We start from the raw sequence: 26872 nt of genomic DNA on the forward strand, positions 1-26872 counted from the left end.
CAAGGGAGATGCAAGCAGTTGATAAAAGATGAAAAAAGCATTTGAAAAACAGATTGCTGACAACATCAAGGCCAACACTAAAGAACTCTTTAAATATATTAGATGCAAGAAACCACCTGGAGAAGCAGCTAGAACATGAGATGATAATGGAGTTAAAACAGTACTAAAGGAGGATAAGGAGACTGCAAAGAAACTGAATGAATTCATTTAATCTGTCTTTGCTGTAAAAGACACAGGGTAGATACTCATTCCAGAATAGATGTATTCAGGAAGGGAGTCTGAGGAATTAAGGCAGGTAGTGGTGACAAAAGATGAAAAGAGGTTTACTGACAAAGCTGAAAGTTAATAAATCATTGGGCCTTAAAGTTCTTAAAGAACTAAAATATGAAATGGCTGACCATCTTTCGAGAAAAGTAGTATGTTCCCAAGACCAGAAGACTCAAGAACGGCCAATTTAACACCAATTTTTGAAAAGGGATCCAGGGGGATCTCAGAAATTCATTTAACACATGCTATGGGTAAACTGGTTGAAAGCATTATTAAAGATAGAATTAGTAAGCACATAGAGGGCAAACTGCTGACAAAAATCAATATGGCTTCCACAAAGGTAGGTCCTGTCTCACTAACCTTTTAGAGATCTTTGAGAGTGTCAATAAACACGCAGAGAGGCATGATCCTGTAGACACCATTTACTTGGACTTCCAAAGGGCTTTTGACAAAGTCTCTCACAAAGACTCCTGAGCACATTTAGCAGTCATGGAATAAGAGGGGAAGTTCTCTTATGGATCAATAACTGGTTAAAGAATAGAAAGCAGAGAGTAGCAATAAATGGTCAATTCTCCCATTGGAGGGATGTAACCAGTAAGATCCTACAGAGATCTGCATTAGGATGAATACCTTTTATCTTATTTATAAATGATTGGAAATTTGGAGTATGTAGTGAAGTGGCCAAGTTTGCTGGTGATGCAAACTATTTAGGGTGGTTAAAACCAAAAGACTGAGAAGAACTCCAAAGGATTCTCTCCATACTGGGAGACTAGGCATCAAAGTTGGCAAAGGCACTTCAATATAAGCAAATGGCAAGTAATGTACGTTGCAGCAAAAAGGCACAACTTCTAGTACAAGCTGATGGGATCTGATTTAGTGGTGACTGAGAAAGAAGGCGATCTAGGGGTTGTGGTCAACAGCTTGATGAAAATGTTGGTGCAGTGCAGAGCTTCTGTGAAAAATGCAAACTCTATGTCAGGCATATTTGGAAAAGCTACTTAAAATAAAACTGCCAGTATCATAGTTCCCTTACACACTCCCTGTGGTGTGACTTCATTTGGTGTACTGTGTACAGTTCTGATCATTGCACCTAAAAAAGGAAATTCCAGATTTGGAAAAAGTGCAGAAAAGATCAGCTGAAATGATCAAAGGGTCCCCCTATGATTACAACAGTTGAAGTTGTTTAGCTGAGGAAAGAATTCAGACGGAGAAACATTATACAAGGATACAGAATTAAGTATGATGCAGAGAAAGTGGAAAACATTTTTCTCATTTACCCGTAATATTATAATATGTCATCAGCCCATGAAGTGGATAGGTAGGAGATTTAGAATAGATAAAAGTATTTCTTCACAGAGGCACTCACTGGCTTTAAAATTGGATTGGACACATTCTTGGAGCAGGATGCTATCAATGGCTACTAGTGCTGATGTTTTTATGTTTATACACTGGTTGCTGGGAAACAAGTGGGAGGCTGCTGTTACACTCATGTTCAACTTGTGGGATCCTGTGGGCAGCTGACTGGCCACTATGTGAACAGAATGCTGGAATAGAGGGACCAGTAGTCTGATCCAGCATGGCTCTTATGATTTTAATTTATCTAGTCACATTTCACCTAAAAAAACTCTAATGCTTTCTTTTTTATTTTGATTTAATGAAATTCACAATAAAATTAATGGATGGGGAGGTTGAAAAGCAGGGGCTTCCCCACTGAGTGAATCTTCTGTTATGCATCCCGCACAGATGCCCTTGTCAGGTGAGCTACCTTTGCTTGAAGAGAGTCACACTGCTCTGCAGATTGACTTGATTTTATTTTGCCAGAAAATGCCAAAACTGTGGCATCAAAAGCAGATGCAGAAGCTGTTGAATACTATAAATGACTTCACCACCATGCAGCAGGTGTGCAAACAACAGCAAATCAGGATCTTTTGTCTTGATGTTTAGGTTGGTATTATCTAACAAAATACAGTAAAACCCTCATATCCGCTGTTTCAGTGGTAAAGATGGTTCCAGAAGGGCATTCCAGCTATAGACCTACTTTTGCAAAGGGAATGAAACCTCCACCAGAACACCCTCCAACCTGTAAGAGGAATTACCACCTAACGACATCTCAGTCTTGTCTTGATTGGGCTTGTTTTGCTACCCCTCATCACCCAGTGTCTCAATCAAGTGTTGGTTTACCACAGTCATAACCTCAGCTGCTAGAGATGAAAACAAGAAATAGAGCTGTGAGTCATCAGTGTGCTGATGGAAAAGCATTCCAAAGCTCTGTAGGACCCTACATAGTGGTTTCATTAAGATACTGAAAAGCATGAGGCACAAGACCAACCCCTGAGGAACTACATATTGGAGTCTCTACAGGACCAAGCAGTATTCTCCAAGCTCCACCTTCTAGGATTGACTGCCCAAGTGGAGGCAGAACCACTGCAATGCAGTAACCCCCATTTCTATCTGAAACAGCTACTTTAGAAGGATACCATGGTAAATGGTATCAAAAGCCACTAGTAAATCTATGGAGGATCAATGGGGTCACATCCCTTCATCTTTCTCTCAATTTAGGTCATCATATACAATGAGCAAAGCTGTTTCTGCACTACGAATAACACGCCCTGAACCAAACTGAAAAGGATCCAGATAATCAGCCTTACCCAAGAACTCCTGGAGTTGGCCACCACTGCTCAAGGAACTTGCCCAGGAAAGGAATAATTACCATTGGCTTAAAACTGAGATCTTCCAGATCCAGAGAGGGTTTCTCCAGAAGTGGCCTCACTATTGTCTGTTTCAGGTAGCACAGGACCTCACTCTTTCACAAAAAGGCATTGATCACCTCCCTGGTCCAGCTGGCTTTTCTCTCGCTAATTTTTATAAGCCATTAGGGGCAAGGATCCAGTACAGATATGGTTGCAGAAGCCTGTCCAGCAGCTTGTCAACATCCTTAAGCTGTACTAACTAATCCAAGAAAATGGGACCAGGTACCCCACCTGATTCAACTGCTATAGCATTAGATTCTAAGTCATGGTGGATGGATGTAAGAGATTTTCTCTTGGAAGTGCCTAGCAAATATATTACAGCAGACCACAGATGGATCTAAAATGTCCTTGGGGACAGCATATAATAGGTCCTATGGACAATTCTAATTTGCTGGGCAGCAAAGAAAAGATTGAATAGAGGCAGTGAGATTCTTTTAGGCTTTTCTCAATTCCACTAAATAGACAGGAAAAAGGACTCAACTGCATCCACTAGGATTTTTTCTCCATTAGCATACAAGCCATTTTCTGTTTCACTGTCCTTTGCTCTGGGGTACACTACGGAGCCATTTGAGCTCTGCCTTGCAGATGGCATTCAGAAGCAATTCTGTCAACCACCCAGGTAATCTCTGTATCACAAAGACTGACTGAGGATTTGAGAGACCCGCCAGCTATATCAGGGCCCTCTAGAAGCCACTGAATGCATCATCCCTTGGAGCTGGACCATTTTAATAAGTCCCCTGCCTCTGAGGAGGGAAAAAGCATAACAGTCAGTAGATAGTGATCTGACCGTAGTAATGAGACCAATTCAATGTCTCTTCCCTTCAGGTTGCTATCCTCATGCCTGGTTGAAAATTGCTAATAAGGTGTGACCTGCTACAGGTGCTGGAACCAATAGCAAGTAGGGACCATCTAATGGCTGTCATGGAATCCATAAAATCCTGAGCCGCCCTAGAAAGGTTGTTAATGGCCACAAGGACCCACAACCTGTAACCAAGGCAGCCTCTGTAAGGTCAGATAGGAAGACTGTTGGGTGGTAGGGTGGCTGATACACCAATAGAATCCCCAGTCTGTCCTACTGGCTCAACACAAGATATGAATCCTCCAGATTAAGAATCAGATGGGAGACTGGTGAGACAGAATTCGCATAGACCATGGCAATCCTGGTTCTCTAATGTATGAAGGGTAGTTGTTTGAGAAACACAAAACCAACGTTCTTTGGAAGAGCAATTCCACCTTTACAGTTTGTTGGATCCTAGTCTCTGTTTATCTTACATTTCTTATTTTATTTTTACATTTTCAATTAAACATATGCATTACAACCAATAATAAAACAGTAATAAATCACAGTGTTTATCTAAGTTATCCAACATTCTATTGGAGAAAGCAATACCTGGTCCCAACCTTACAAGTTTGCTACTTGTGATGACATGGGACACATGATCACAAGCCACATTTAGGAAAGTTGTCTGTTATTCTAAACAATTATCCAACATGCTTTCAGATAGTTCTGTACACCTTCCTGTAACTTCTATTATTTGGAGTAATTTAATGTGATAAAAATAAACTTTTGAAAAAAAATAAAATTTAGCATTCTTATTAAGTTTCCTGTGTTATTGGTAGTAGATTTTGATAGTTTTGAATTTATGTTACTTTATCCTTATTTTCTTGCTTAGGACATTTTAGTAAATTTATATATACTAGCATCTGAAGAAAATTCATAATTTGTAACAGTGACATCTTGTACCACATAGTTATATAAAATTTTCAGATTGATACAAATTAAAGACTGAAAATGCAGCAATAGGAAATTTAATTTAATCAAAGTATTTCTTCTATCAAAGTAGAATTTTGATAAAATTAGGAATCACTGCTATCAAGTACTAACTATAAAACAGAATTGCTAGTAATTACAGTGATTATTCATTTTTCTTGAAGACCAGTGAAACCTTCAGATAAAGATTTAATAGCCTGTTTATGGGCTACACATGGTTTTTAAAGTATTAAGTAATTCTTTCTCCTCTTCACATGAATAAACTTCAGAGAACCATGGAACACTTGTTAGTTGAGAAATTTATATACTAAATTCTAGTTGTGTTCTTCAAGAGACAGTCTACCATGCTAAACAAATCATGGTTTAAAAAGCTGTATTTTAGTATGGATAGGGCAGAATCTTGTTCAGTTCACATATTGATATAAACTTATCAAATTCACATTTCCCAGATTAATATGCAAACCAACACACAGTTGTTAGTTGGCATTTGCACTTTTATGGATTTTACAATGGAGTGCTCTGAACAAAAAATGTGTACAGCAGGAACAGTGTACAAAGAATGCATATATTTGGAGAAAACTTATACAAAATGCATTATATAAGGGAAAACATGCTGCATAAAACCAAGTATATTAGGCAAAGGTGTGTACGAGATTTGAATATTAGAAGAAATGGTTTTAAAAGTTCATACAAGATTTCACTGAAAAGCACAATCTGATGTGGAAACACAGTAGAATAACCTGAGGACTGGAAAAATGAGATACTAAGAAAAATAAAAATATTCAAATAATTTAACTTTGTTCTCTAGTCTATAATTTGGATCACATCAAATGAAAATATATTTTAAAAAGAAATAAACACCTACCTATACTGGAGGTATAATCGGTGGCTCCAAAGATCAACTCTGGAGCCCTGTAGTACCGAGAGCAGATGTAAGATACATTAGGCTCTCCACGGACTAGCTGTTTCGCACTAGACATGGGGGGGAAATTAAAGGAGGTTACAAACTAGGTGCAGTTCATTTAGCATACATGTGCTTACTTTAAGGTGAAATTTCATTTGTAACTCCATACTAGATCTCCTATGATGATTCCTCATTATATGCTTCCTAAATCTCTTCTCCTATATCCCAAATAGTTGTAGCTCTACTTTTAAAACAACAGAACACCTACCAAACCTTCTTCTCGTTTTCCCAGAGAATTGTTTGGAATTGGGGCAACAGCTGGTATACTGGAGCAATATCGTATTTCATAAATGAAAGTGCATACCAAGTGCTTGATTTAACCAATGGATGCTACGGTGTTCAAGTCCAATTTATGTGCTTCCCATAGGCACTTGGCTGTCCACTGTGGGAACAGAAAGCTGGACTAGACAGGCTTTTAATCTAATCTAGCAGGGTTCTAAAAGTACCCTATCTTTTCCCTATCACATTATTCTGATTCAATACTGTGTTTATTTTTGTCATGCTGCTTGTTATTCAACAGGTTTCTAAAATAAGTATCATGCATCTCTATATTCATCTTGCTTTCCATTTGGAGCTCATGAGAAAATTCAGCAGTAAAGGTTTCTGACTGATGAGACAGTAGTATGTGAAACTTAAAATGGAACAATATTTTTCAATGACTATCACATCAAATATGGTATATTCTATGGCATGGGATGTCTATACCTATTTAACAAGGAATCATGAATGCAACTAACAATTCATGATGCAGATTCTTAATCAAAAATTGAAATACTCTGGAAAATATTCTAGTGTGATATCCTGGCTTGTTAACAAACTGATATGAACAAACCATCTTATAACCAATTTCAGAAGCAACCACAAATGATAGCTTGTTGCTAGAAATGAACTGAATCTTTGAATATCTTCCTATCCAGTTTGAGGATGACATGAAAATACACAAGCCTAAGACTCATAACAGATCATCATACAACAATCATCATTTGTTGCTATGTCTGCAGTCAGCTGAAAAGTTTGTTATGGTGCTGACTACATGGTCTCTTGGCAATCTGCTCTCAACCATGTTCTGGAGCAGCCAGTCCTCTGCCATTATCAAAAATGAGAATGTTTTAATTATTCTTTCCTCTTTAAAGTCTTAAAAATTTCAAACATCTCACCTGGGTAGCCAGATCAAAGCCTCCAGAGTTGTAATATATACAGATCATTACATGAATCATGAATATTAGACATCAAAAGTGGGTAGACATACCTCTGTTATTTAATTAAGCATATAAATGTTCAAATTGAATCAAAGGGAAGAAAAATAGACTTAACAAATATACACAATATGCTCTTATGTTTGATTCCTGTATTCTTATAATAAGACTAGTGTGCAGTGCAATATAGCCTAGCTGCTGCTTTGCACTAGACTTCAAATACACATCTACTCTTTGTGTGCCAGAAAGGACTGAAACATAGAAACTTCAAAGAAAACAGAGTTCCACAAATGTTCCTTGCTTTCAAAATGCAGATTAGTACTTTTAAAATGGCAGAACTATCCACATGAAAATCAGCATACATATCATTCTGAAAATAATGCACCAAAACTATGTTCAATTATTTTAATCTTTGCCAGAAAGACTTACCTTCCAAAATCACAAAGTTTTAGGACAGCTGTGTCAGGATCCAGCAAAAGATTCTGTGGTTTTATATCCCGATGGCATATTCCAAAGGAATGGATATAGGCTAAACTTCGGAATAGCTGATACATGTATAACTGGAAAATAAAAAGAAAATTGCATAAAACATATCTCCCATTTAAAAACAATGACAGAGGGCAGGTTTAATGCATTAACTTTTTATAGACAACTAAAAATACCTTCAATATACTTAAAACTAACACTCTGAAATTATGTCAAAATAGTGTGCTTTTTTCTTCATATGTGTTTTTTATTATTTAAAAACATATTTGAAAGCAGTGAATTAAAACAGTAACAACACATTAAATACAGTAATAAAACTGGACATCAGGAAAACACAATTCAGCTCATGAATTATTTTATTAATTGAAAAGCCATTGCACAAACTGCTGTTGGGGTTGCACTACAGCTGCCTTACACTATTGCACTGTAATTTTGGTTCACAGAATGACATTGCTGAATACTGCTCTGAGAATTTAACATAAAATCAAAATATAGAAATCCATGCTATTAGTCCCTGATTTGCTTAACCTCCTCCCCCCAACAGGCTCACTACCCCTTTAGGTAATTGGCTACATTGCTGAACTACTTTTACCATCAAAAATGTTTTCCTAGAGTTCAAGTGAAATCTACCTTCTTGTAACTTATACCCATTAGAGCTAGTTGTGTTTTCTTGCATTAAAAAATAAGCATTGCCCTCTTCTGTGTAAAAATACTTCAGGTGTTTGATGAGTGCTGTCAGTCCTCATTCCTACAGGCTAAATAGGTCTAGCCTTCCCTGTGAGAATTGGTATTCCATGTATCCGACAATACTCTCTTGCACCATATTCTTCATGAACTGTAGCCCCACAACAGGTCACAATACTCCAAGTGAGGTCTGACTAGTACATAAGAATTTGAACTATTAGTTCCCATGACTTGGAAACTGTAGGTCTACTAATACAAAAAGTTACATTAAAGGAGGGTTTTTTGCTTTGTTTTGTTTTTTGACTGCTGCATCACACTGAGTCATGCTTAGCTTCTGACTGACCGTAATCTTGAGATTTCACATATACTACTGCTAACCTAGATATCCACTTTCTATATCTATTCATTTGAGTATTTTCTTGTTTGCCTACATACATAATTTAGTCTACATTGTTCCTGAATGTCATTGTACGTTTCAATACCCCACTCAAAACCTTCATGAAAAGGAAATGCTGATGGAAAAGAAATACATTATTTGAGTATAGTTTTCTAACTATACTCCAAATCCACCTGATGCCATTATGGACACATTGTCAAATGCATAGATGGAATAAAGATTAAGACCACAATATTCCCACAATCCACTAAACTAGTAACATGATAAAAACACACACATGGGGAGAGGGAGATTAGTGTGGCAGGTTGTTTTTTTTTTTTTTAAAAATCCATGTAAGCAGCTACTAATCACTACATGCTTATTGATCCTGGAATACAATTGACCATTCACTAGTAACACTAGGTTTTACAAGGGTTCTTTCCTACTTAAAAGATAAACACAAAGAGGAGGTGAGCTTTCACCACTGCGGCTTTTGGCAAAATGGTTCTTTCTTTAATTCTTGCATAACACAGAAACAACGTGGGTCAGAAGGAGTCACCTGGGCCATCTAGTCTGACCCCCGGCTTCAGTCAGCTCCACTCATGACGTGCTTACCATGTGCATGTCCAGTCTATCCTTGAACACCTTCAACCAATGCGGCTTCAACCTTTCCCCTTTCCCATGGAAGCCCATTCCATACCCTTGAGGTCTTAAATGTCAGGAATTATTTCCTTGCATCCAAATTGAACCTTGGTTCCCTGAACCTTTCCCCATTGGAATGTGTCCTGCCCTCCTCTGCAGGGGAAAACAGGTCTCTACCCATCTCCATGTGACACACCCTCACGTATCTACAGTATATCACAGAAGTGAGTACACCCCTCATATTTTGTAAATATTTTATATCTTTTCATGTTACAACCCTGTAGAAATGACACTTTGCTACAATGTAAAGTAGTGAGTATACAGCTTGTATAACAGTGTAAATTTGCTGTCCCCTCAAAATAACTCAACACACAGCCATTAATGTCTAAACCGCTGTCAACAAAAGTGAGTACACCCCTAAGTGAAACTGTTCAAATTGGGCCCAAAGTGTCAATATTTTGTGTGGTCACCATTATTTTCCAGCACTGCCTTAACCCTCTTGGGCATGGAGTTCACCAGAGCTTCACAGGTTGCCACTGGAGTTCTCTTCCACTCCTCCACGACGACATCATGGAGCTGGTGGATGTTAGAGACCTTGTGCTTCTCCACCTTCCATTTCAGGATGCCTCAGAGATGCTCGATAGGGTTTAGGTCTGGAGACATGCTTGGCCAGTCCATCACCTTTACCCTCAGCTTCTTTAGCAAGGCAGTGGTCATCTTGGAGGTGTGTTTGGGGTCGTCATCATGTTGGAATCCTGCCCTGCGGCCCAGTCTCCAAAGGGAGGGGATCATACTCTGCTTCAGTATGTCACAGTACATGTTGGCATTCATGGTTCCCTCAATGAACTGTAGCTCCCCAGTGCCGGCAGCACTCATGCAGCCCCAGATCATGACACTCCCACCACCATGCTTGACTGTAGGCAAGACACACTTGGCTTTGTACTCCTCACCTGGTTGTCGCCACACACGCTTGACACCATCTGAACCAAACAAGTTTATCTTGGTCTCATCAGACCACAGGACATGATTCCACTAATCCATGTCCTTAGTCTGCTTGTCTTCAGCAAACTGTTTGCGGGCTTTCTTGTGCATCATCTTTAGAAGAGGCTTCCTTCTGGGATGACAGCCCTGCAGACCAATTTGATGCAGTGTGTGGCATATGGTCTGAGCACTGACAGGCTGACCCACCACCCCTTCAGCCTCTGCAGCAATGCTGGTAGCACTCATACATCTATTTCCCAAAGCCAACCTCTGGATATGATGCTGAGCACGTGCACTCAACTTCTTTGGTCGACCATGGCAAGGCCTGTTCTGAGTGGAACCTGTCCTGTTAAACCGCTGTACGGTCTTGGCCACTGTGCTGCAGCTCAGTTTCAGGGTCTTGGCAATCTTCTTATAGCCTAGGCCATCTTTATGTAGAGCAACAATTCTTTTTTTCAGATCCTCAGAGAGTTCTTTGCCATGAGGTGCCATGTTGAACTTCCAGTGACCATTATGAGAGAATGAGAGTGATAACTCCAAATTTAACACACCTGCTTCCCATTCACACCTGAGACCTTGTAACACTAACGAGTCACATGACACCGGGGAGGGAAAATGGCTAATAATGCCCAATTTGGACAGTTTCACTTCGGGGTGTACTCACTTTTGTTGCCAGCGGTTTAGACATTAATGGCTGTGTCCATTACAATAAACTGCCTAGGAAGGCCTTGATGTTGGCCATGGGACTTAAAACTATATGGCCCACCATGCTCATTTATCCAGCCTGCCTCAGAGCTTTTGGACTCGCTTGGGGAAAACGATCTCCGAACAAGTCCAAAAGCTCTCAGCCAGTGCAGGTGTACTCACTGTGGAGATGGCCACGATCGTAGTTGTGCTCGTGCAGGGAAGATGGGCGCAACTGCAGTCGTGCTCAGGGGGAGGGGGGATGGCCACGAGCACAACCGCGCCTGTCTTCCCTGCTTGAGCGCGATCACGTTTCCCCCCCCCCGATTATGATCACACCCATCTTCCCTCCCCCGCAGCACGATCGCGGACATTGTAACTATGTCCCTTGAATATGGATATGCTCTTCCCCACTTCATCTTGGGCTTCTGCTGCAGCCCAAGTGAGCGGAGCAAACATTTTAAATTATTTTTAATTTTTAATTAATTTTTAAATTATTTTAATTTTAATTAATTTTAATGTGCAGTGTGTACAGGAGTTCGTTCATATTTTTTCAGACTATAGTCCAGCCCCCCAACAGTCTGACGGACAGTGAACTGGCCCAGTTTAAAAAATTTGAGGACCCCTGTTGTTGACAATATGCTCCTCAAACTGTTTTCTTGCTTCTCTTATTGTCTCCTTGCATCTCCCTTGTACAAGCTTGTGGTACCTTCTCTTCTTTTCATCTGGGCATTTCATTCTTCTTTTCATTTCATTTCCTTCCATTTTTTGAAGGAAACTTTCTTCTCCCTAACATCTTCCTTGACTCTGTGCATTAACCATGCTGGTGATTTCCTGGACTTTGGCGCTATCTTTTCTCACTTGTAATATGTATATTATCAGTGCCTCTATTATTGTGCTTTTGAGTAATCACCAAGCACTTTGAAGCGTTTTAACTTTCTGATTCCCCTCTTCAGCTTCTTCTTCATCAGTTCCCTCATTTTTTAGAACTTTCCTTTTTTGAAGTCAAATGCAACTGTGTTTGATCACTTTGGCAGTCTTCCACCTAACTGTACATTAAATCTGATACCAGCATGGTCACTGCTACCTAATGGCTCAACAAATGTATATCCTGTACTAGTCCCACCTAGTACTAAATTCAGGATTGTTTCCTCTCTGGTTGGTTCCATGCCAACTGCTCTAGCAGACAGACATTTAGGACAAGAAGTTAACCTTGATGACTGTAACCAAATACAAACTGTATTTGGATGTAACTGTATGACTGTAATGAAATACAAATTTTATTGTTTAAACACAGGCCACATCATCCTTTTTCCATTTGGTTGCCTGACACTCCGGAAAAGCTGAAAGCTTGAAAGATATTTTGTGAACTTTAACTCAGCCTAAAAGATATTATGGTGATACAGATTGCTAAAATGCTCTTTTCTCAATTTTTCTTTTAGACAAAACAGCTATGTTTGCTTATGTTATTTACACAATGTTTGCTTCTATGGCTACTTTCTGATTCAAGGCCTACCTAATTTTCTTCCATGTTCCAGGATTTCTCTTCCAAACCAGAAGTATCTGAGGTCAGTTCCTTACCCACGACAAAGATGTTTAAAGTCTTCCCACATTGCACTGGTAGCAGCTAAAGAAGATTGCCTACCTGTAACTTTCATTCTTCAAGTGGTCATCTGTGCATACACACATATGGGCTCTGCACTCATGTATGAAGCTGATCCAGGAATCTTCCAAAGCTGATTAATTAGTATTCAGCAGTACCCTGGCCCCTTGGCAAACCCAGCATGTGAGGAGGGGCTCTCAGTGAGACACCAGTTCAGATATGAGACCACCATCAAGTGATGGTCTCCCTTGGAATGTGGTGAGGGAAAGACACCCAAACCCTGTGTCAACAATGACACCAGAAAGGATGGCAGGTGAATCTTTGCAAATGCACATATGGCCAGTCAAAGAACAAAAGTTACAGGTAAGCAACCTTTCTCCCTTGTGGTCTCTGTGCATCTGGGAGACTGGCAAGCTTACCTTTAGGAGAAAGGTGGTGTTGCTCAGCAAAGGAGAGAAGAAAGGACAGCCCTGCCAAAGGTACAGTTGGCTTTTGATCAAACATCTAGGCAAAAGTAGCAAATAAAAGTTGATGGGTTCGACCATGTTGCAGCTTTGAATAGATCTGTGAAAGACATGCCAGCATAAAGGACTGTGAAGGTAACAGTGGTTCTGGAGGATTGTGCTCTGACCAGTCCTGAAGATTAGAGGCCAGAGAGGTCATATGTCAAAAGGATCATGTGAATGATCCATTTGGCTAGCCTTTCTGCCAAGATGGAAGGCTCTTTATGTGCACTCCCATGGGTGACAAAGAGCCTTTGGGCCTCTTATGGAGTTCTAGATTTGTAGAATGCTAGCACCCTGTGGACATCTAACAGGTGGAGAGTAGACTGAATTGGGTTGGACAAGATTGGGAAAAAGGAGGAAGAATGTCCACACTGATGTGTGAAAGCTGAGACTACCCTGGGTAAGAAGATAAGGTCAGGATGGAGGACTACCTTGTCTTTATGGAATGTAAAGGGGGATCACCATGGAGGACAGCTAGGTTACTAGCGCATTTGGCTGAGGTGACAGCAATAAGAAACACTGTCTTCCACAAAACTAGGCAGAGGCCAGTAGAAGCCTCTGGAAGGTTTCTTCATGAGTGCATGGAGGACTACTGAGAGAGTCCAGACAGGGACTGGTTGTTTCATGGGGGGAGCAAGGTTAGCAAGGTCTTTGAGCAAATGAAACAAGTGGTGAGAGAAAATGGAATAGTTTTGAAGCAGAGTATGGAATGCAGAGATAGCTGCTGCATAAACCAAAGAGATGAGGGGTTAAGTTCTCTCTGATAGATGGAATGGAGGAATTGTAGTACCTGTAGAATTGAGGAGGTTACAGGTTAGCAGCCTTGCTTTGTTGCAAAGGAGAAGGCAGTCCATTTTGCTTTGTATGATCACCTGGTAGCAGGTTTTAGAGAGGAATCGAAGATGTGTAAGATGTCAGGAGGTACATCAGTCAGTGGGTTATGAATGGGTGGATCCTCTGTGACATGAGACAAAGGATTTGTATGTCTGAGTGTAGGACAGTCCTGTGGTCCTCGGAAACGACACTGGGGAGGCATAGGAAAGTGGTGTCTAAAATGTCGAGGAGGTAGGGGAACAAGGTTTCTCTGGGCCACCAAGGCATTATCAGGATGCAGCTTGTACAGTAGTGGTACATCCTTGCTAAGATATTATGGAGGAGTGGAAAGGGAGGGAACAGATAGAAGTCCAGGTGACGAGGAAGGCATTGCTGATGGAGCCTTTGCCAATCCCAGCCCTCAAACAAAAATGGTGGCAGGTAGTGTTGCACTGTGTAGTAAACAGGGCTATCTTAGGGTGTCTCCATTTGTTCCATAGCAATGTGAGAATGGCAGGATGACGTTACCATTCATGGCACATCATAAAGGTGTGACTGGACACCTTTTAGATGTAGGTGGACATAGACAATGACCGTGCACTTTGTGAATACCTGAAGTGCCATTACCAGGTCAAATGGGAGGACTATAAATTGAAAGGTTTTATCTCCAATCTGGAGACAAAGGAAAAGCCTGTGTGACTCCTCAATTGTGATATGGAAGTATGCATCTTTAGAAACTACTGAGGTGAACCAGAGATCTTTTTGAAGATGCGGTAGGATGCTTTGAAGCATGACCCTGTGGAAATGCGTAGGTTTCATAAAGTCCTCTTTATGGTTCCAAGAGGAGTGAAAGCATTAAATTCTATTCTATATCCTTGCAGGATGATGGAAACTACCCACTTGTATGAGGTTACCTCGGCCCAATAATTGAAGGGCTGGCGTCTATGGCCAAATGAAGCATGAGAAGAGTCAACAGGGTGGTAGAGGAGTCACAGATGTCTTCTGTGGTCATCTAGGTGCTAGTGAGTCCAATGTGAACGAGACATGGGATCAGGATGCCTGCCCTGGGAGGTAGGCCACTACCTGGGAGAAGTGGTGGTCTGAGACCTGGGTTGATAAAAAAATAGTAGACAGTGCCACTTATGCTGGGGCGGGGGGGGGGGGGGGGGGGGGGGGGGCGGGGGGGCAGGGACCTGGGAGGGGGGGTATGCTTGAGTCTCATTCTGCAGGCAGTGTTCTCGGCCTTTTGAACTGAGTCCATTCTGTCACCCATTCCTTCACTGAAAAGATGAGGGCCATCAAATGGCATGTCCTCAATTCTGGTTTTTGCTTCCATAGATAAACCAGAGAAACAGAGTCAGGTGAAGCAGTGGAGGCCTATAGTGCCTGCCATGTTTCTACCACTGCATTTGGCTTGATGTTTTGCTATGTGGATCTCATCCCAGGTGAGATGGCTAACCTCAGTGGTGATCTCATTAGCCAGGGTCTGTGCCTCTTGAGGCAGGGATGAATGAAGTGAAGACATCCTGTCCCAGAACATGAGGTGTTATCTGGCCATTTTGATGGATAGTGTGGCAAGATGAGTAGAAGCAGCATCCAAAAGCATCGAGGCATTTGCCCTATCAGATCATGTAGAGTGTTGTCTGCATGATGATCCTTGAATTTGGGCATGAATGTTGAAAGGAGCTCCACATCCTTTTCCTGGATCTTATACATTTTCTCAAGTCTGTGACGTGGTGGGGCCATAGACACAGGAGATTTCCACTCTTGGTGGACAGCATCAAGGAAGGTTGGCAGGAGTGGTATAGTGACTGGTCCGGTAATCTCTAAATAGATAGCCTCAAAGACCATTTTTTTTGCTCTGCCTGGGTCCTGATAAGGGTTGAGCCCCAGTTTATGCACCATTCTGAGGAAATTCTTCAAGGTCCTCAGGGGTGCAAGGAGGCATAAAGGGTTATTGGGCCAATCCTGATGGATGATCAGAGAATCAGTTGGGAGAGGAGGGATCAGAAGGTGAACTGTATGGTTCATGATCTGAGTGTGTAGGGTTAGATAGGGTTGTATGTCCATGATCCGGTGACTTAGCTCTGGTTGGTCTGGAGCAGGATGATGAGGAATAGTAAGTCATCATATACCTTGGCTCATGCAATAAGCCAGGTAGTGGGCCAGATGCCAAGGAATCTGTGTGGGTAGAGAAGCTTCCAGATCTAGTGGGGCTCCAGTGTGGCCAGTCATGTCTAGATTCATAATCCCTTCTGTGGGGGTGGGAGGAGGAAGCGAGGACTGTGCTTTCTTTCTGCAAGTGATGAGCAGGACCTGTAGCACTATCTATCTGGTTCAGGAGACTGGTGTATCTCTGAACTGGTGATGGAGGGATGTTGTGCCTCAGACCCAGGGAGGGTTCTGAAGGCTGGCAGATTGGGGGAAGAGTGCCCTCAGATTTTGCCCTCAGAGAAAGATTCACTTGGTGCTGAACTGGGGGCTCCCATGCCAGCTTTGGGACCAGCAAGGAGTGAATCAGCAGTTCTAAATCTGGCCCCATGTCTCTATTACAGAGGAGGCCAGTAGGGGGCAGCATATCACAGCATTTCTTTAGAGCTTTTGCAGCTATTTTGGTCTTTTGCAGAGCTGAGTGCCTTTGAAGGGTTAGCTTTTTACACTTTAGTTTTTTAGAGGGTTTTTATTCAGCTTGGGAAACAGTAGAAGCCTCCACTGTAGGAGCAGGCACTGTTAACTGCGAAGGAGAAGGCTGAGGGGAGTTACTCACATGTAAGGCTCTGTTCCAGAGTTCAGTCTAAAGGCACTTGGCTTGATGTTTTCCAGCCTGTTTGGTGAAGGCCTGGCAGTGGAAGCAGAAGTCAAAAGGATGAGTCTCCCCAAGGCCAAAAAAGGCAGAACGAATAGCCATCAGTGGACAGTAGTCTGCTATCGCATTTTACACAGCTGCGAAACAGAGTCTTAAGTCCTATCGTGACAAATGGAAAGTGGAAAGGCAAAGTGGGAGAATCGGAGAGAGGGTAAAGTGGAAAAGTAATGGCAATTGTCTTTTTTTTAAGAAAGAAAAAGAATAAATGAAAAGGTAGCTCTGGAAGAGGCAAGAAAAGCACAGTTTGAACTTCCTGATGTGCTCACAATGGCAGTCAAAGAAGAACTGGGCTCTTGGTGGGAGACCTGCCCTGTACACTGGGCATGCTTAGGGGCCAGAATCCCGCTGAATACTCATTAATCAGCTTTTGGAGGTTCCCAAATCAGCTCCACGGATGCACATAGAGCCCATGTGTGTGATGCACAGAGACCACAAAAGAGAAAACACAGTCACCACTGAACTTAAGCATGCCAGTCATTGTATAGCAGCCTTCCTTTACTTGGTGTTCTTCAGATGTTTTTGACTATAACATTCAGCATCTTCCCGCATCTGCAGGGCACTAGATGGGGAATGGCTTTTCTGTAAGCACAACCTTCATAAGTCCCCAATTCAATGACTCCAATGAACCAGATACTCTGAATAGAATGATGCAGGTCCCAGGTCTCACAGCTGGCACAGGTTTATTTATTTATATTTCCATTTATATGTCGCCTACTACCCAAAAGTCTCAAGGTCGTCTTCAAAGTCTTTCAAAGTAATGGCAGAGGTGCTCCTATGAACGTGTAAGTAAGCAATCAACTAAGGACAAACATTGTAGTAAACATTGCTGGTGCTATGGGGAGTCCAAGCAACTGACAGCTGATGGTCAGGGGTGTGTAATGTGTCCCCTCCAAAAGATGTTGGACTAAAATTCCCATCAATCCCACACAGCACAATCAAGAGTGAGGAATGATGGGAATTGCAATTCTACTACATGTGCAAGGCCACACATTCCCCACACTTTTTTTTGATCTAGAATCTATCTTCAAGAATGGCAAGCTCATTGTGCAGGAAACCACTTGGAACATTCCAGTATCTGCAAACGCACCCGCTAACTTAAAGTACAAAATAAGACACTTTATTCATTGTGAAAGCCCATTTTAAACTGCTGTAGTTTGCCCTAGATTTGCTTTGATTTGTACACTTCTTTGCATACAAATACCCGAACAGCACAATGTAAGAATACCTGGAAAATAAAATTTTCTTTCAAGTACCAGCTCTAGAAGTACACCATTCCAATACCTCATTGACTGAATTCTGGTAGGCTGCACCAAAGCAAGCTTTTGAAGAGCCACTCACCTAATTGTGGCAAGTAAGGATTTATGTCTAAGTGATGAGGCAGGAACTTTCGTGAAATACAAGAATGTTGAACTACTGATGGCCAATGATTCAACAGAAAATGAACAAGACTGTAACAATTAACCTATATAACATAGTTACCTCACTTATTACCGGGGGTGGGCTACTTGTAACCCTCTGAATATTTTGGCCAACAATTCTGTTAATCCCTTGTCTTTGGCTGTGTTGCCTAGGGCTGATGGGAAATAAGGATCAAGACATCAGGAAAACCTTAAGCTAATAACAGAGAAACTGTGACTATTGTATAGTAAGGTTGCTTACCTGTAACTGACATTTGAGTGGCCATCTGTGCACTCACACATATGGGCTCTGTGCCTGCACAGTGCCTACACTCAGGAAGATTTCCCTAGCTGAGCTTAACATTTTTGGTAGGAGAGGGGATGGGAAAACATGGATGAACTGTCAATGGGACCCCGTACTGACGAGATGGTGGACAGGTATACTTTGATGGACGATGGCTTTAGTCCTTTAACATGGAGGCTGTGAAAAAAAGTCAGAGTTCTGTGGACTAGTGCTTGGAACAGATCTAAAAAGCCTGTTCCTGAGCACAGACCTTGAATGCGTTCTATTTTGCTGAGTATGAGTGCCTTGTAAGAGAGCTGTTTTTAGCACAAACCAGATTTGTGGATCCAGTTCAGCATGCTCTGTTACCAGGTGATTCTTCAGGCTGTTAGTTGGAATGTTCTCACATGGGTATGTAGAACCTTGCTCCAATTCTGAGACATAATGTCCAGTAGGTGAAGAAAGGAGTGGTTCAACAACTGGAAAAGTCTGGTGAACCAAACTTGCCTGGGTCACCATGGATTCATCAGGATGCATTGTGTCTTTTCCTTTTCCTTGTCTGATTTTGACCAGTAGTCCGGTAATCAGAGGGAATGGGGAAAACAGATGGAACAGGGCCCCAATTCATGGGACATCGCTGAGAGAGTCTTGGCCAATTTCAGCCTGTGATCAAAAGGCTTTGCATGCCATGTTGCCTTGCACTGCAAACAGGTCTATGAATTGTCTGCCCCAGGCAGCAAAGATGTTCTTGTGAACATCCTGATGGAGTTCCCACTTGTGCATCTCATATGGTGTTCTGCTGAGGGTGTCTGCTGTGTTATTTTGGGTGCCAGCTAGGTGGACAGCCATCAGCATCATTAATATTCCTTTGAATGCAGCAGTCCCATATCTGAACCGTGAGGAAGACTAGTGTGGTTGACTTGGTGCCACCTTGTTTGTTCAGGAGAAACATCACTGTGATGTTGTCTGAGGCTATTTATATATGTCTCCCCTCAAGGAGACACTGGAATAAGATTAACGCATTGTGAACTGCCAGGAGCTTGAGGTAGTTGTATTTTCTCCAGTCCTGTTTGGTCCACAGATCCTGTGTTTTGTAGTGTTTGCAATGGATGCCCCCAGTCTTTGAATGATGCATCTGTTGTTACGGTACGGAAAGGATCCAATGGCCTGAAAACGAATCTGTGTTAGGTTATTTCTTGGTCCACCATGACAGCACTGCTCAGACAGAATGGGGAAGCTTCAAAACTTTGTGGGTTGAGTTGCAATGTTAGAGGAATGCCTAGATGCAGTGGACACATGTAGAGTCTCATGAATTGTACAACCACTGCAGTGGATAACATATGACCAAGTGTTCATTATACCTTCTAAATGTTGGTTTGGATTGGAGGCAGAGGGCTGACTTGGAAAGCTTCTGCATGCTGTCTGGTGGTAGGTATGCATAAGCTGGGGAGGAGTCCAGCCAGGCCCCAAAGTATAGGATGGACTGTAAAGGAACAAGAACAGATTTCTCATTGTTAATACACAGTCCAAGTGTTTGCAGTAGATCACGTGTCTTTCGAAGAGAGGTGGTCATCCCTAGATGGAGTGACTAGTAGCCAATTGTCCAGACAGGGGAAGATTTCAACTTCTTGTAATCTTAAACTGAACACAAACAACTGCCATACCTTTTGTAAATATTCTTGGGGCTGTGGAGAGTCTGGATAGTAGGACTCAGAATTCATAAGGCATGGTGCCAATTTGGAACCTCAGAAAGTAGCGATGATCCAGCTGGATGGATATATGGAGACATATATTCTTCAAATCTAATGTTGTGAACCAGTTCCTCTGATGTAGCAGTGATAGAATGTTTTGCAGAGGCCATTTGGAGCTTTTCGTTTGAGATAAAGTAATTCCCATGAGTCCAGTATTGGATGGAAGCTGCCATCTTTCTTTAGGACAGTAAATTATTTAGAATAGAAACCATAATGTACATCAGATGGGTGGACAGATCACTCCCTTTGCTAGTAAGGTATTAACTTCCTCCATTAAGGATGGAGAGGGAGGAGTGACAAGAACCGTTCCAAGTGGTTGCAGGATGTCAAAACCAATGTGATATTCATGCTGTATTATGGACAGCACCCACTGATCCGATGTTATGGTTTCCCATTTAGGAAGATAGTCTTTAAGGCAATCCTTGAACTGAAATGCTGCTGAGGGTGATGAACTAGTTTGAGGTATAGGTCAGCAATGCCTTTTTTTGGTATCTAGCTTTATTTTTTTAGATTGCTGGAAGCTTGGTTCTTCATGGTGGTGTTGGCAAGCCAATTGTGGCTATGGTTGGTGCATATGCATAATGAAAGGAGCCCTGCTGTGGTAGAGTTGGTGTGGTGCTAATGGATCCCACAGCCACTTACATGCTCTAGGTGGTTGGGATGGTCTGAAGCCCATTTGTCAGGCCATTGCCCTAGCTTTTTGGACAGCATCAAGCTTCTCACTGGTCCTTGTATTGAAGACCCCTTCTCCATCAAAAAGCGTATCTTCAATGTGGGACTGTTTCCTGGGGAAGGCTGGCTACTTGAAGCCAAGCATATCTCCAAATTGCCACCACATCAATGCGTGCCCTACAGTCACAGTCAACATGGTGATTAGCAATACTGATCTGCTGCTTGGACAGCTGAAGTGCTTGCACTTGGAATGCCCTAGCAAGCTCCCGATGCTGTACAGGGAAGAATTCTGCTAGGGCACCCACTTTCTGCCATTAGCAGACCTGGTATCTCACCATGGTCACTTCATAGTTTGAAATGCATAGAACCCTCCTTAGTATTGCATCCAAACAACATCCTTCACAATCCACCAGAGTTTTCCTGTTGTGACCATACCTGGGCAGTCTCCACAATGACCAAGTTTGGTTGCAAATGGTGAAGGAGGAATGCAATGTCCCCCTCTTGAACTCAGTACATGCTCTCCAGGTGATGAGAGGTGGGATGAGGCTGGGGTGGTATCTGCCAAAGATCCTTCATGAGTGTTGCTAGGAACAGTACGACTACCAGAACATAGTCCTCCATCTGGGCAACATTGTAGACCAGATCCAGGGTTGGTTCAGTCAGCTGCTGGGATTGAAGACCAAGGGATACTGCCATTCGAAGGACCTGTTAAAAGAACTGTCCCAAGCCCTCAGAGTTGGACCCCAGGCATTGGGCAGAGATGACATCTTTCAGCAAGATGGACACCAGCTTGTCATACACTGTTAGTATGTCAGATTGGAGGCATACATGGCTGGGTTAGATGAGGATGACCTGCTACGTTATGAGGAACATCGTTGCAGGAATGTACGCTGTCAAGCAGATCTGTCTTCCTGTCAGCACTGGGCTGGTGATGGCCTGGTAGAGACTGGGTAAATGGGTAGGTTGTGCTGCTGTCCACAGTTCCTGCAATCAGGCAGCAGTCGGTGGCCATGGGTAGTGATGTGGCCCTGATGGACCCTGTTACTATGGGTACCCTGCATAATAGCATTCCAAGAATGCAGGAGGAGATGGTCCCCAGTATGCTTCTCAGCCTCAGGTGGGTGTGATTGGTCTGAGCTGTTCCATCAGTGAACAGGTAGAGGCTGGTAAGGACGCTGGTGAAATGGTCTCATAGTGTGGAACTGGTTCTGAAAAAGTCGCCTGCATTCTTCTGTCCTGACGCAGTATGTCCACTGACCAGGTGGAAGATGCAATCTGACTGGCAGGAGAGCAGGGTGGTGAGTCCCATATCTCCCCTTCAAAGAAGGAAGGTGCTGCAATCGGTTTGGACCATGCTTCTGAGATCAATGAGTAGACTGTTGTAGTTGGAGTAGTGGGAGAGACACAGACTGGTTGAGGAGCTGGTATAGAAACAGTAGCAAGGGCCACTGGTGGGAAAGGAAAATGGGCATACTCCATAGTAGTTGGGGAATGGTGCCCAGTCCTTTTCACAAGCTTTTCTTTGCCTTTCTTCATAGCCACTTTCAGCTCCTCTGTCATTTTGTGAGGCCTTTCCCCCTTTCCGTCCAGTGCATGTCTTATTTCAGGCACTGATGGTGTAATTGGTGGAACCCCTGCAGCCAGTGATAGGGCACGAGGTTTCGTCTCTGCATGGGGTGTCTAAAAACTAGTTTACAGTCTCATTATAATATTCACAATAAAAATAAGAATGCATATATAGGCATATACAGTCAAACATTGACTTTTGTGAGTTTAATTTTTGCAGATTAGATTACGTGCAAGTATGTCATTGATAATTCAATGGGATGTTATTTTCCTTTTTGGAGTTTTGCAGCCTACTCAGGAAAATCATCATCATAAGGGGGAGGAGGCTACAAGCATGCCTTCTTGTCCTACCCATCCAGAGAGGGAAATCTCTCAGGTATTTCACTGGTGTAAAGAGGAGGCTGTGGTGAATGAACAGGAAGGCTGGCAATAAAAACATAAGAAAGTAATTTATGAAGAAAAGGAGCCCTGCTGGATCAGACCAAGGTCTAAGTGAGAGAGGGAGAAGGAGTCCAGTACACATGTGGTCAACAGTACTAAGAGTTAAGGGTTGTTTTTTTGCAGGGGTGGGGGACTAGAGATATTTGCAGTCTTTCCACATTTGCAGGGGTCATGTTGTAAGGATTTTTTTCCTGGGAGTGAGGGGCTGGAAAAGTGGTCAGGGTTGATGGAAAGATGGATGGAGCCAATTACAGGGCAATTCTAGAGGAATACTTGTTTCCAGAGTTCCAAAGTTTATTATAAGTAATAAGCCACTAGCCATTATCCCCATTGCCTTAGCTCACAAATGTAAGGCCAGAAGAAGAAATTTCTAAAAGTTATGTATTTCTTAAGAATCACTCCATCTGCATAAAGAAGAACTGAATTCTTATTTTGTCCAACCTGAGCGAGAAAATAACGGTTACCACTTATAAACTCTACAAAGTCATTTTGAAAAAAAGATTAAAAAGAAGAGGAACAAGTAAACATCCCTGACAAACTCCTTTTGCGACTCATACTGAATTGGATAATTGACCTTCTTGCTAACTCTCATTTTGAGAGAAGTCTCCAAATGGAGACCCATAATACAATTTATTAATTGTGGGTTAATACCCAAAGATAATCTACAAACAATTCTAAGGGATGGAATCAAACACAGCCTTTAAGTTGACAAAAGTGACAAAAATCACTTAGCCTTGACAAGTATGTATAATATTCTTGAGCAGGAAGCAATGCTCAATTTTGTCTTAATCAAAATTTAGCTTTCTCTAGAGTGAGCTTTTTCCTCAACCCAGCCATCCAATTTCTCCAAAAGATGTCTGGCATAAATTTTCCCCACAGCATCAAGTAGGCTAATTCATTTATAATTTGCTGGATCATTCCTAGGACCCTTTTTACAGATACGTACTACCACCACTGGAAGTCTGCTGAGTGGAGGGATACCAGAATGAACAATAAGGGAGAACAAGGATGTAAGAATACATGCCCACTACTCTAGAGTTTTCCTAAGAGAAGAGTTTTCACTAAGAGTTTCCACTGTGTAGACCTAAGATTAATGTTTTGGCTTCAATATCATCACAGAGTACCAGTGATGGGTCCAGTTGAGGTCAGTAGCAACACTTGAGCCCATTCCTTGAACATTCCAATAGTTTAGTACCTCCCTGAACATGAATTTCTCATTTCATCGTGGCAATTTGGCCACCAAAAACTGGGACTGACTTCCCTTCCATACTAAGGTCGAACACACTTTAGGATTTTTTTGAGAAAGGGCTAAACCCATTTCCCTTCATTGCTCATTACAGTCATTCTTATTTTGTTAAAGTGTAAGATCTTACAAATAGATCTTTATAATTCATAAAAAGGTGGGAATTGATGGATTTCTACTATTCTGATAGCATCCAAATACCTTTGCCATTTTTTTACACTTTTTACACTCCTCACTAAACCAGTCTCTTTCCCAATTAGAATGGAACTTCTGAAAAACAGAAACCCTTTTGGGAGAAAACAGTTCAACTGAAGAAATAGCTGTATAGCTGAATTTATATCAGCAGCCTGCATTATATCTTGCTTTAATTTCTTAAAACACCCCAAATATAGTCCTGCTTCCACAGAGTGTAACACAGGATTCAAGTTAATCCATCTTTCTGTGGTCAGAACCATTTACTCATGGTTATTCTGAAGATAAAAATCAGAGGAAGGAAAAACAGACCGTTGAATACTTGAATACTGTTCAATACTGAGTATATTTGGGACATTTCTAACCTGTCCAATCACTACATGTCTCTGGATGGCTTACAACAATAAATAAATACAATGTTATAAAATGTCATCCTAATACCCCAAACAATAACAACACTAATAACCCATAACTGGTGTAAAAGCCAAATTAAACTTTAAAATACTGGGTAAATAAAAAGGTCTTGACCTGGTGCCAGAAAGCATATAATGTCGGCACCAGGCGGTCCTCTCTGGGGAGTGCATTCCATAGCCAGGGCGCCACCAGAGAGAAAGCCCTCCTCTGAGTATGTTCTCTCCTAACCTCCTTCAAGGAGGGTTCCCAGAACAGGGCCTCTGCTGCACATCTTAAGGGTTGGGAGGGCATATAGGGAAAAAGACGTTCCTTCAGGTATCCTGGTCCCAAGCTGTTTAGGGCTTTATAGGTCATAACTAGCAATTTGAATTGGGCCCCGACTTCAATAGGAAGTCAGTGGAGCTGATAGAGGACTGGTGTTATATGGGAATGATGACCGGTCCTCGACAGCAACCTGGCAGCTCTATTTTGCACCAGTTGAAGTATCCCAACTGTCTTCAAGGGTAGCCCCACGTAGAGCATGTTACAAAACTCCAACCGTGAGGTTACCAGAGTGTGTATCACTGTTTCTAGGCAGTGCTCGTCCAGGTAAGGACGTAGCTGATGGATCAACCGAAGCTGAAGGAAAGCACTCCTCGCCACCAGTCACCTGGGCTTCCAGAGACAGCTCTGGGTTGAGGAGCACTCCTAAGCTGCAGACCTTGTCCTTTAGAGGGAGTACAATCCCATCCAGGACAGGGCCAAAGTCACTTACCTGGTAACCTGAAACACCTACCAAAAGGACCTCTGTCTTATCTGGATTGAGTTTCAGTTTATTGGCCCTTATCCAGCCCATTATCTTGGCCAGGCACCGGTTCAGTACAGCCACTGCCTCACCTGGATTGGTTGTAAAAGAGAGGTAGAACTGGGTGTCATCAGCGTACTGGTGACTCCGCAGCCCAAACCTCCTGATGACCTCTCCCAGCAGTTTCATGTAGATGTTCAATAGCAAGGGGAACAAAATGGAACCCTGCAGTACTCCATGGTTTCATGGAAGTCATGAAGTCCTGAGCCACCCCGGGCAGAACTGTCTTGGTGTGGAGGTTGAAGTCCCCCAGGACAAACATCCTGGGAGTCCTCAACACCAGGTCCGAGACGATCTCTGTCAGTTCAGGCAGGGAGTCTGATGGGCAGAAGGGTGCACGATACACCAGCAGAATCCCTAATCTGTCTCAATCAGCCAACACCAGGTACAAACACTCTAGACCCAGTCTTGAGGGAACAGGAAGCCCCGTGAGGGAAACTGATGGTCAATGAACCAGGATGACCCCCCCTCCCCTCCCACAGGGCGTGGCTGATGCTGAATCAGACACCTGGGTGGGCACAGCTGAGTAAGGGCGATATCCCCACCTTCTCCCATCCAGGTCTCTGTAATGCATGCCAGGTGGGCTCCCTCATCCACAATTAAATCATGGTTGAGAGATGTTTTGTTATGGACCAGCCTGCTGTACAGCAACAGTGTTCAGCCATACTTGATGGTCACTGCTCAACACAAAATCAACTATATAAGCTAAAATTCAGGCACAGGAAAAATAAGAAATTGTAACATAACCCACAGTGCTGGACCCTAAATGGCTTATATAATAAAGTTCAACCTGTGACCTACCCACTTCAGATCAATTATTACTAATAAGATAGCAAAATAGTAAGATTTCTACTTAGCCACCAAAGTAATAAAATCTAAAACATATGTTGATCTCTATATAGTAAGGTTGCTTACCTGTAACCGACATTCTTCAAGCAGTCACCTGTGCATTCACACATATGGGCTTGTTGGGAAGATTTTACTAGCTAAGCTTGTTTGGAGGAAGCCCTTCCCCACCCTTCCCCAATATATGAAGGTGAGGCACCAGCCATTTGCCCCAGGTAGATAGGTTGAACTTTTTCCCGTGGCTGATCTATTCTCATGGTGGCCCTGTAGTTTGGGATGTGAAGTCCAGTCCGACCTCCTCGCCATGGTGTCCAAACAGCATCCCTCTCTATCCACTGGGCATGTGTGTTCCCTTTGTGACCATCCCTGTGCTGCCTCTATGATGACAGAATTTAGGCACAGATGGTATAGAAAGAACAGGATGTCCCTCTCCTGTATCCAGTACAGGCTTTCCCAATGGCAGGATGCTGGTTGCAACTGTGCCAGCTCCTTCCATAGTTCCTTTGTAGAGTGGAGGAGCATTAAAAGGAAAGGAATGGGTACCAGCTGTGTCCTCCATCTGGATAATGTAGTAGACTAGATCCACTGGTGATTCAGTGAGTTGTTGGGTGTTCGGCCCAGGTGACACTGCCAT

At 42.5% G+C, this 26872-nt stretch overlaps 1 protein-coding gene across 2 annotated transcripts in view; it reads right to left on the bottom strand.

Moving 5' to 3' along the window:
* Positions 1 to 26872, bottom strand: part of GSK3B (glycogen synthase kinase 3 beta) — a 141861-nt gene that overhangs the window by 73041 nt on the left and 41948 nt on the right. For both annotated transcript variants that reach the window (XM_044449692.1, XM_044449693.1), the window contains exons 5-6: positions 7378 to 7508; positions 5654 to 5760 (exon numbers count right to left, since the gene is read on the bottom strand). In XM_044449692.1, the coding sequence (XP_044305627.1) occupies positions 5654 to 5760; positions 7378 to 7508 (238 nt within the window). The remainder of the gene's footprint in view (positions 1 to 5653; positions 5761 to 7377; positions 7509 to 26872) is intronic.

This window comes from Varanus komodoensis, unplaced genomic scaffold, assembly GCF_004798865.1.
Source record: "Varanus komodoensis strain SLA01 unplaced genomic scaffold, ASM479886v1 scaffold60, whole genome shotgun sequence".
In the NCBI taxonomy this organism is placed as follows: domain Eukaryota; kingdom Metazoa; phylum Chordata; class Lepidosauria; order Squamata; family Varanidae; genus Varanus; species Varanus komodoensis.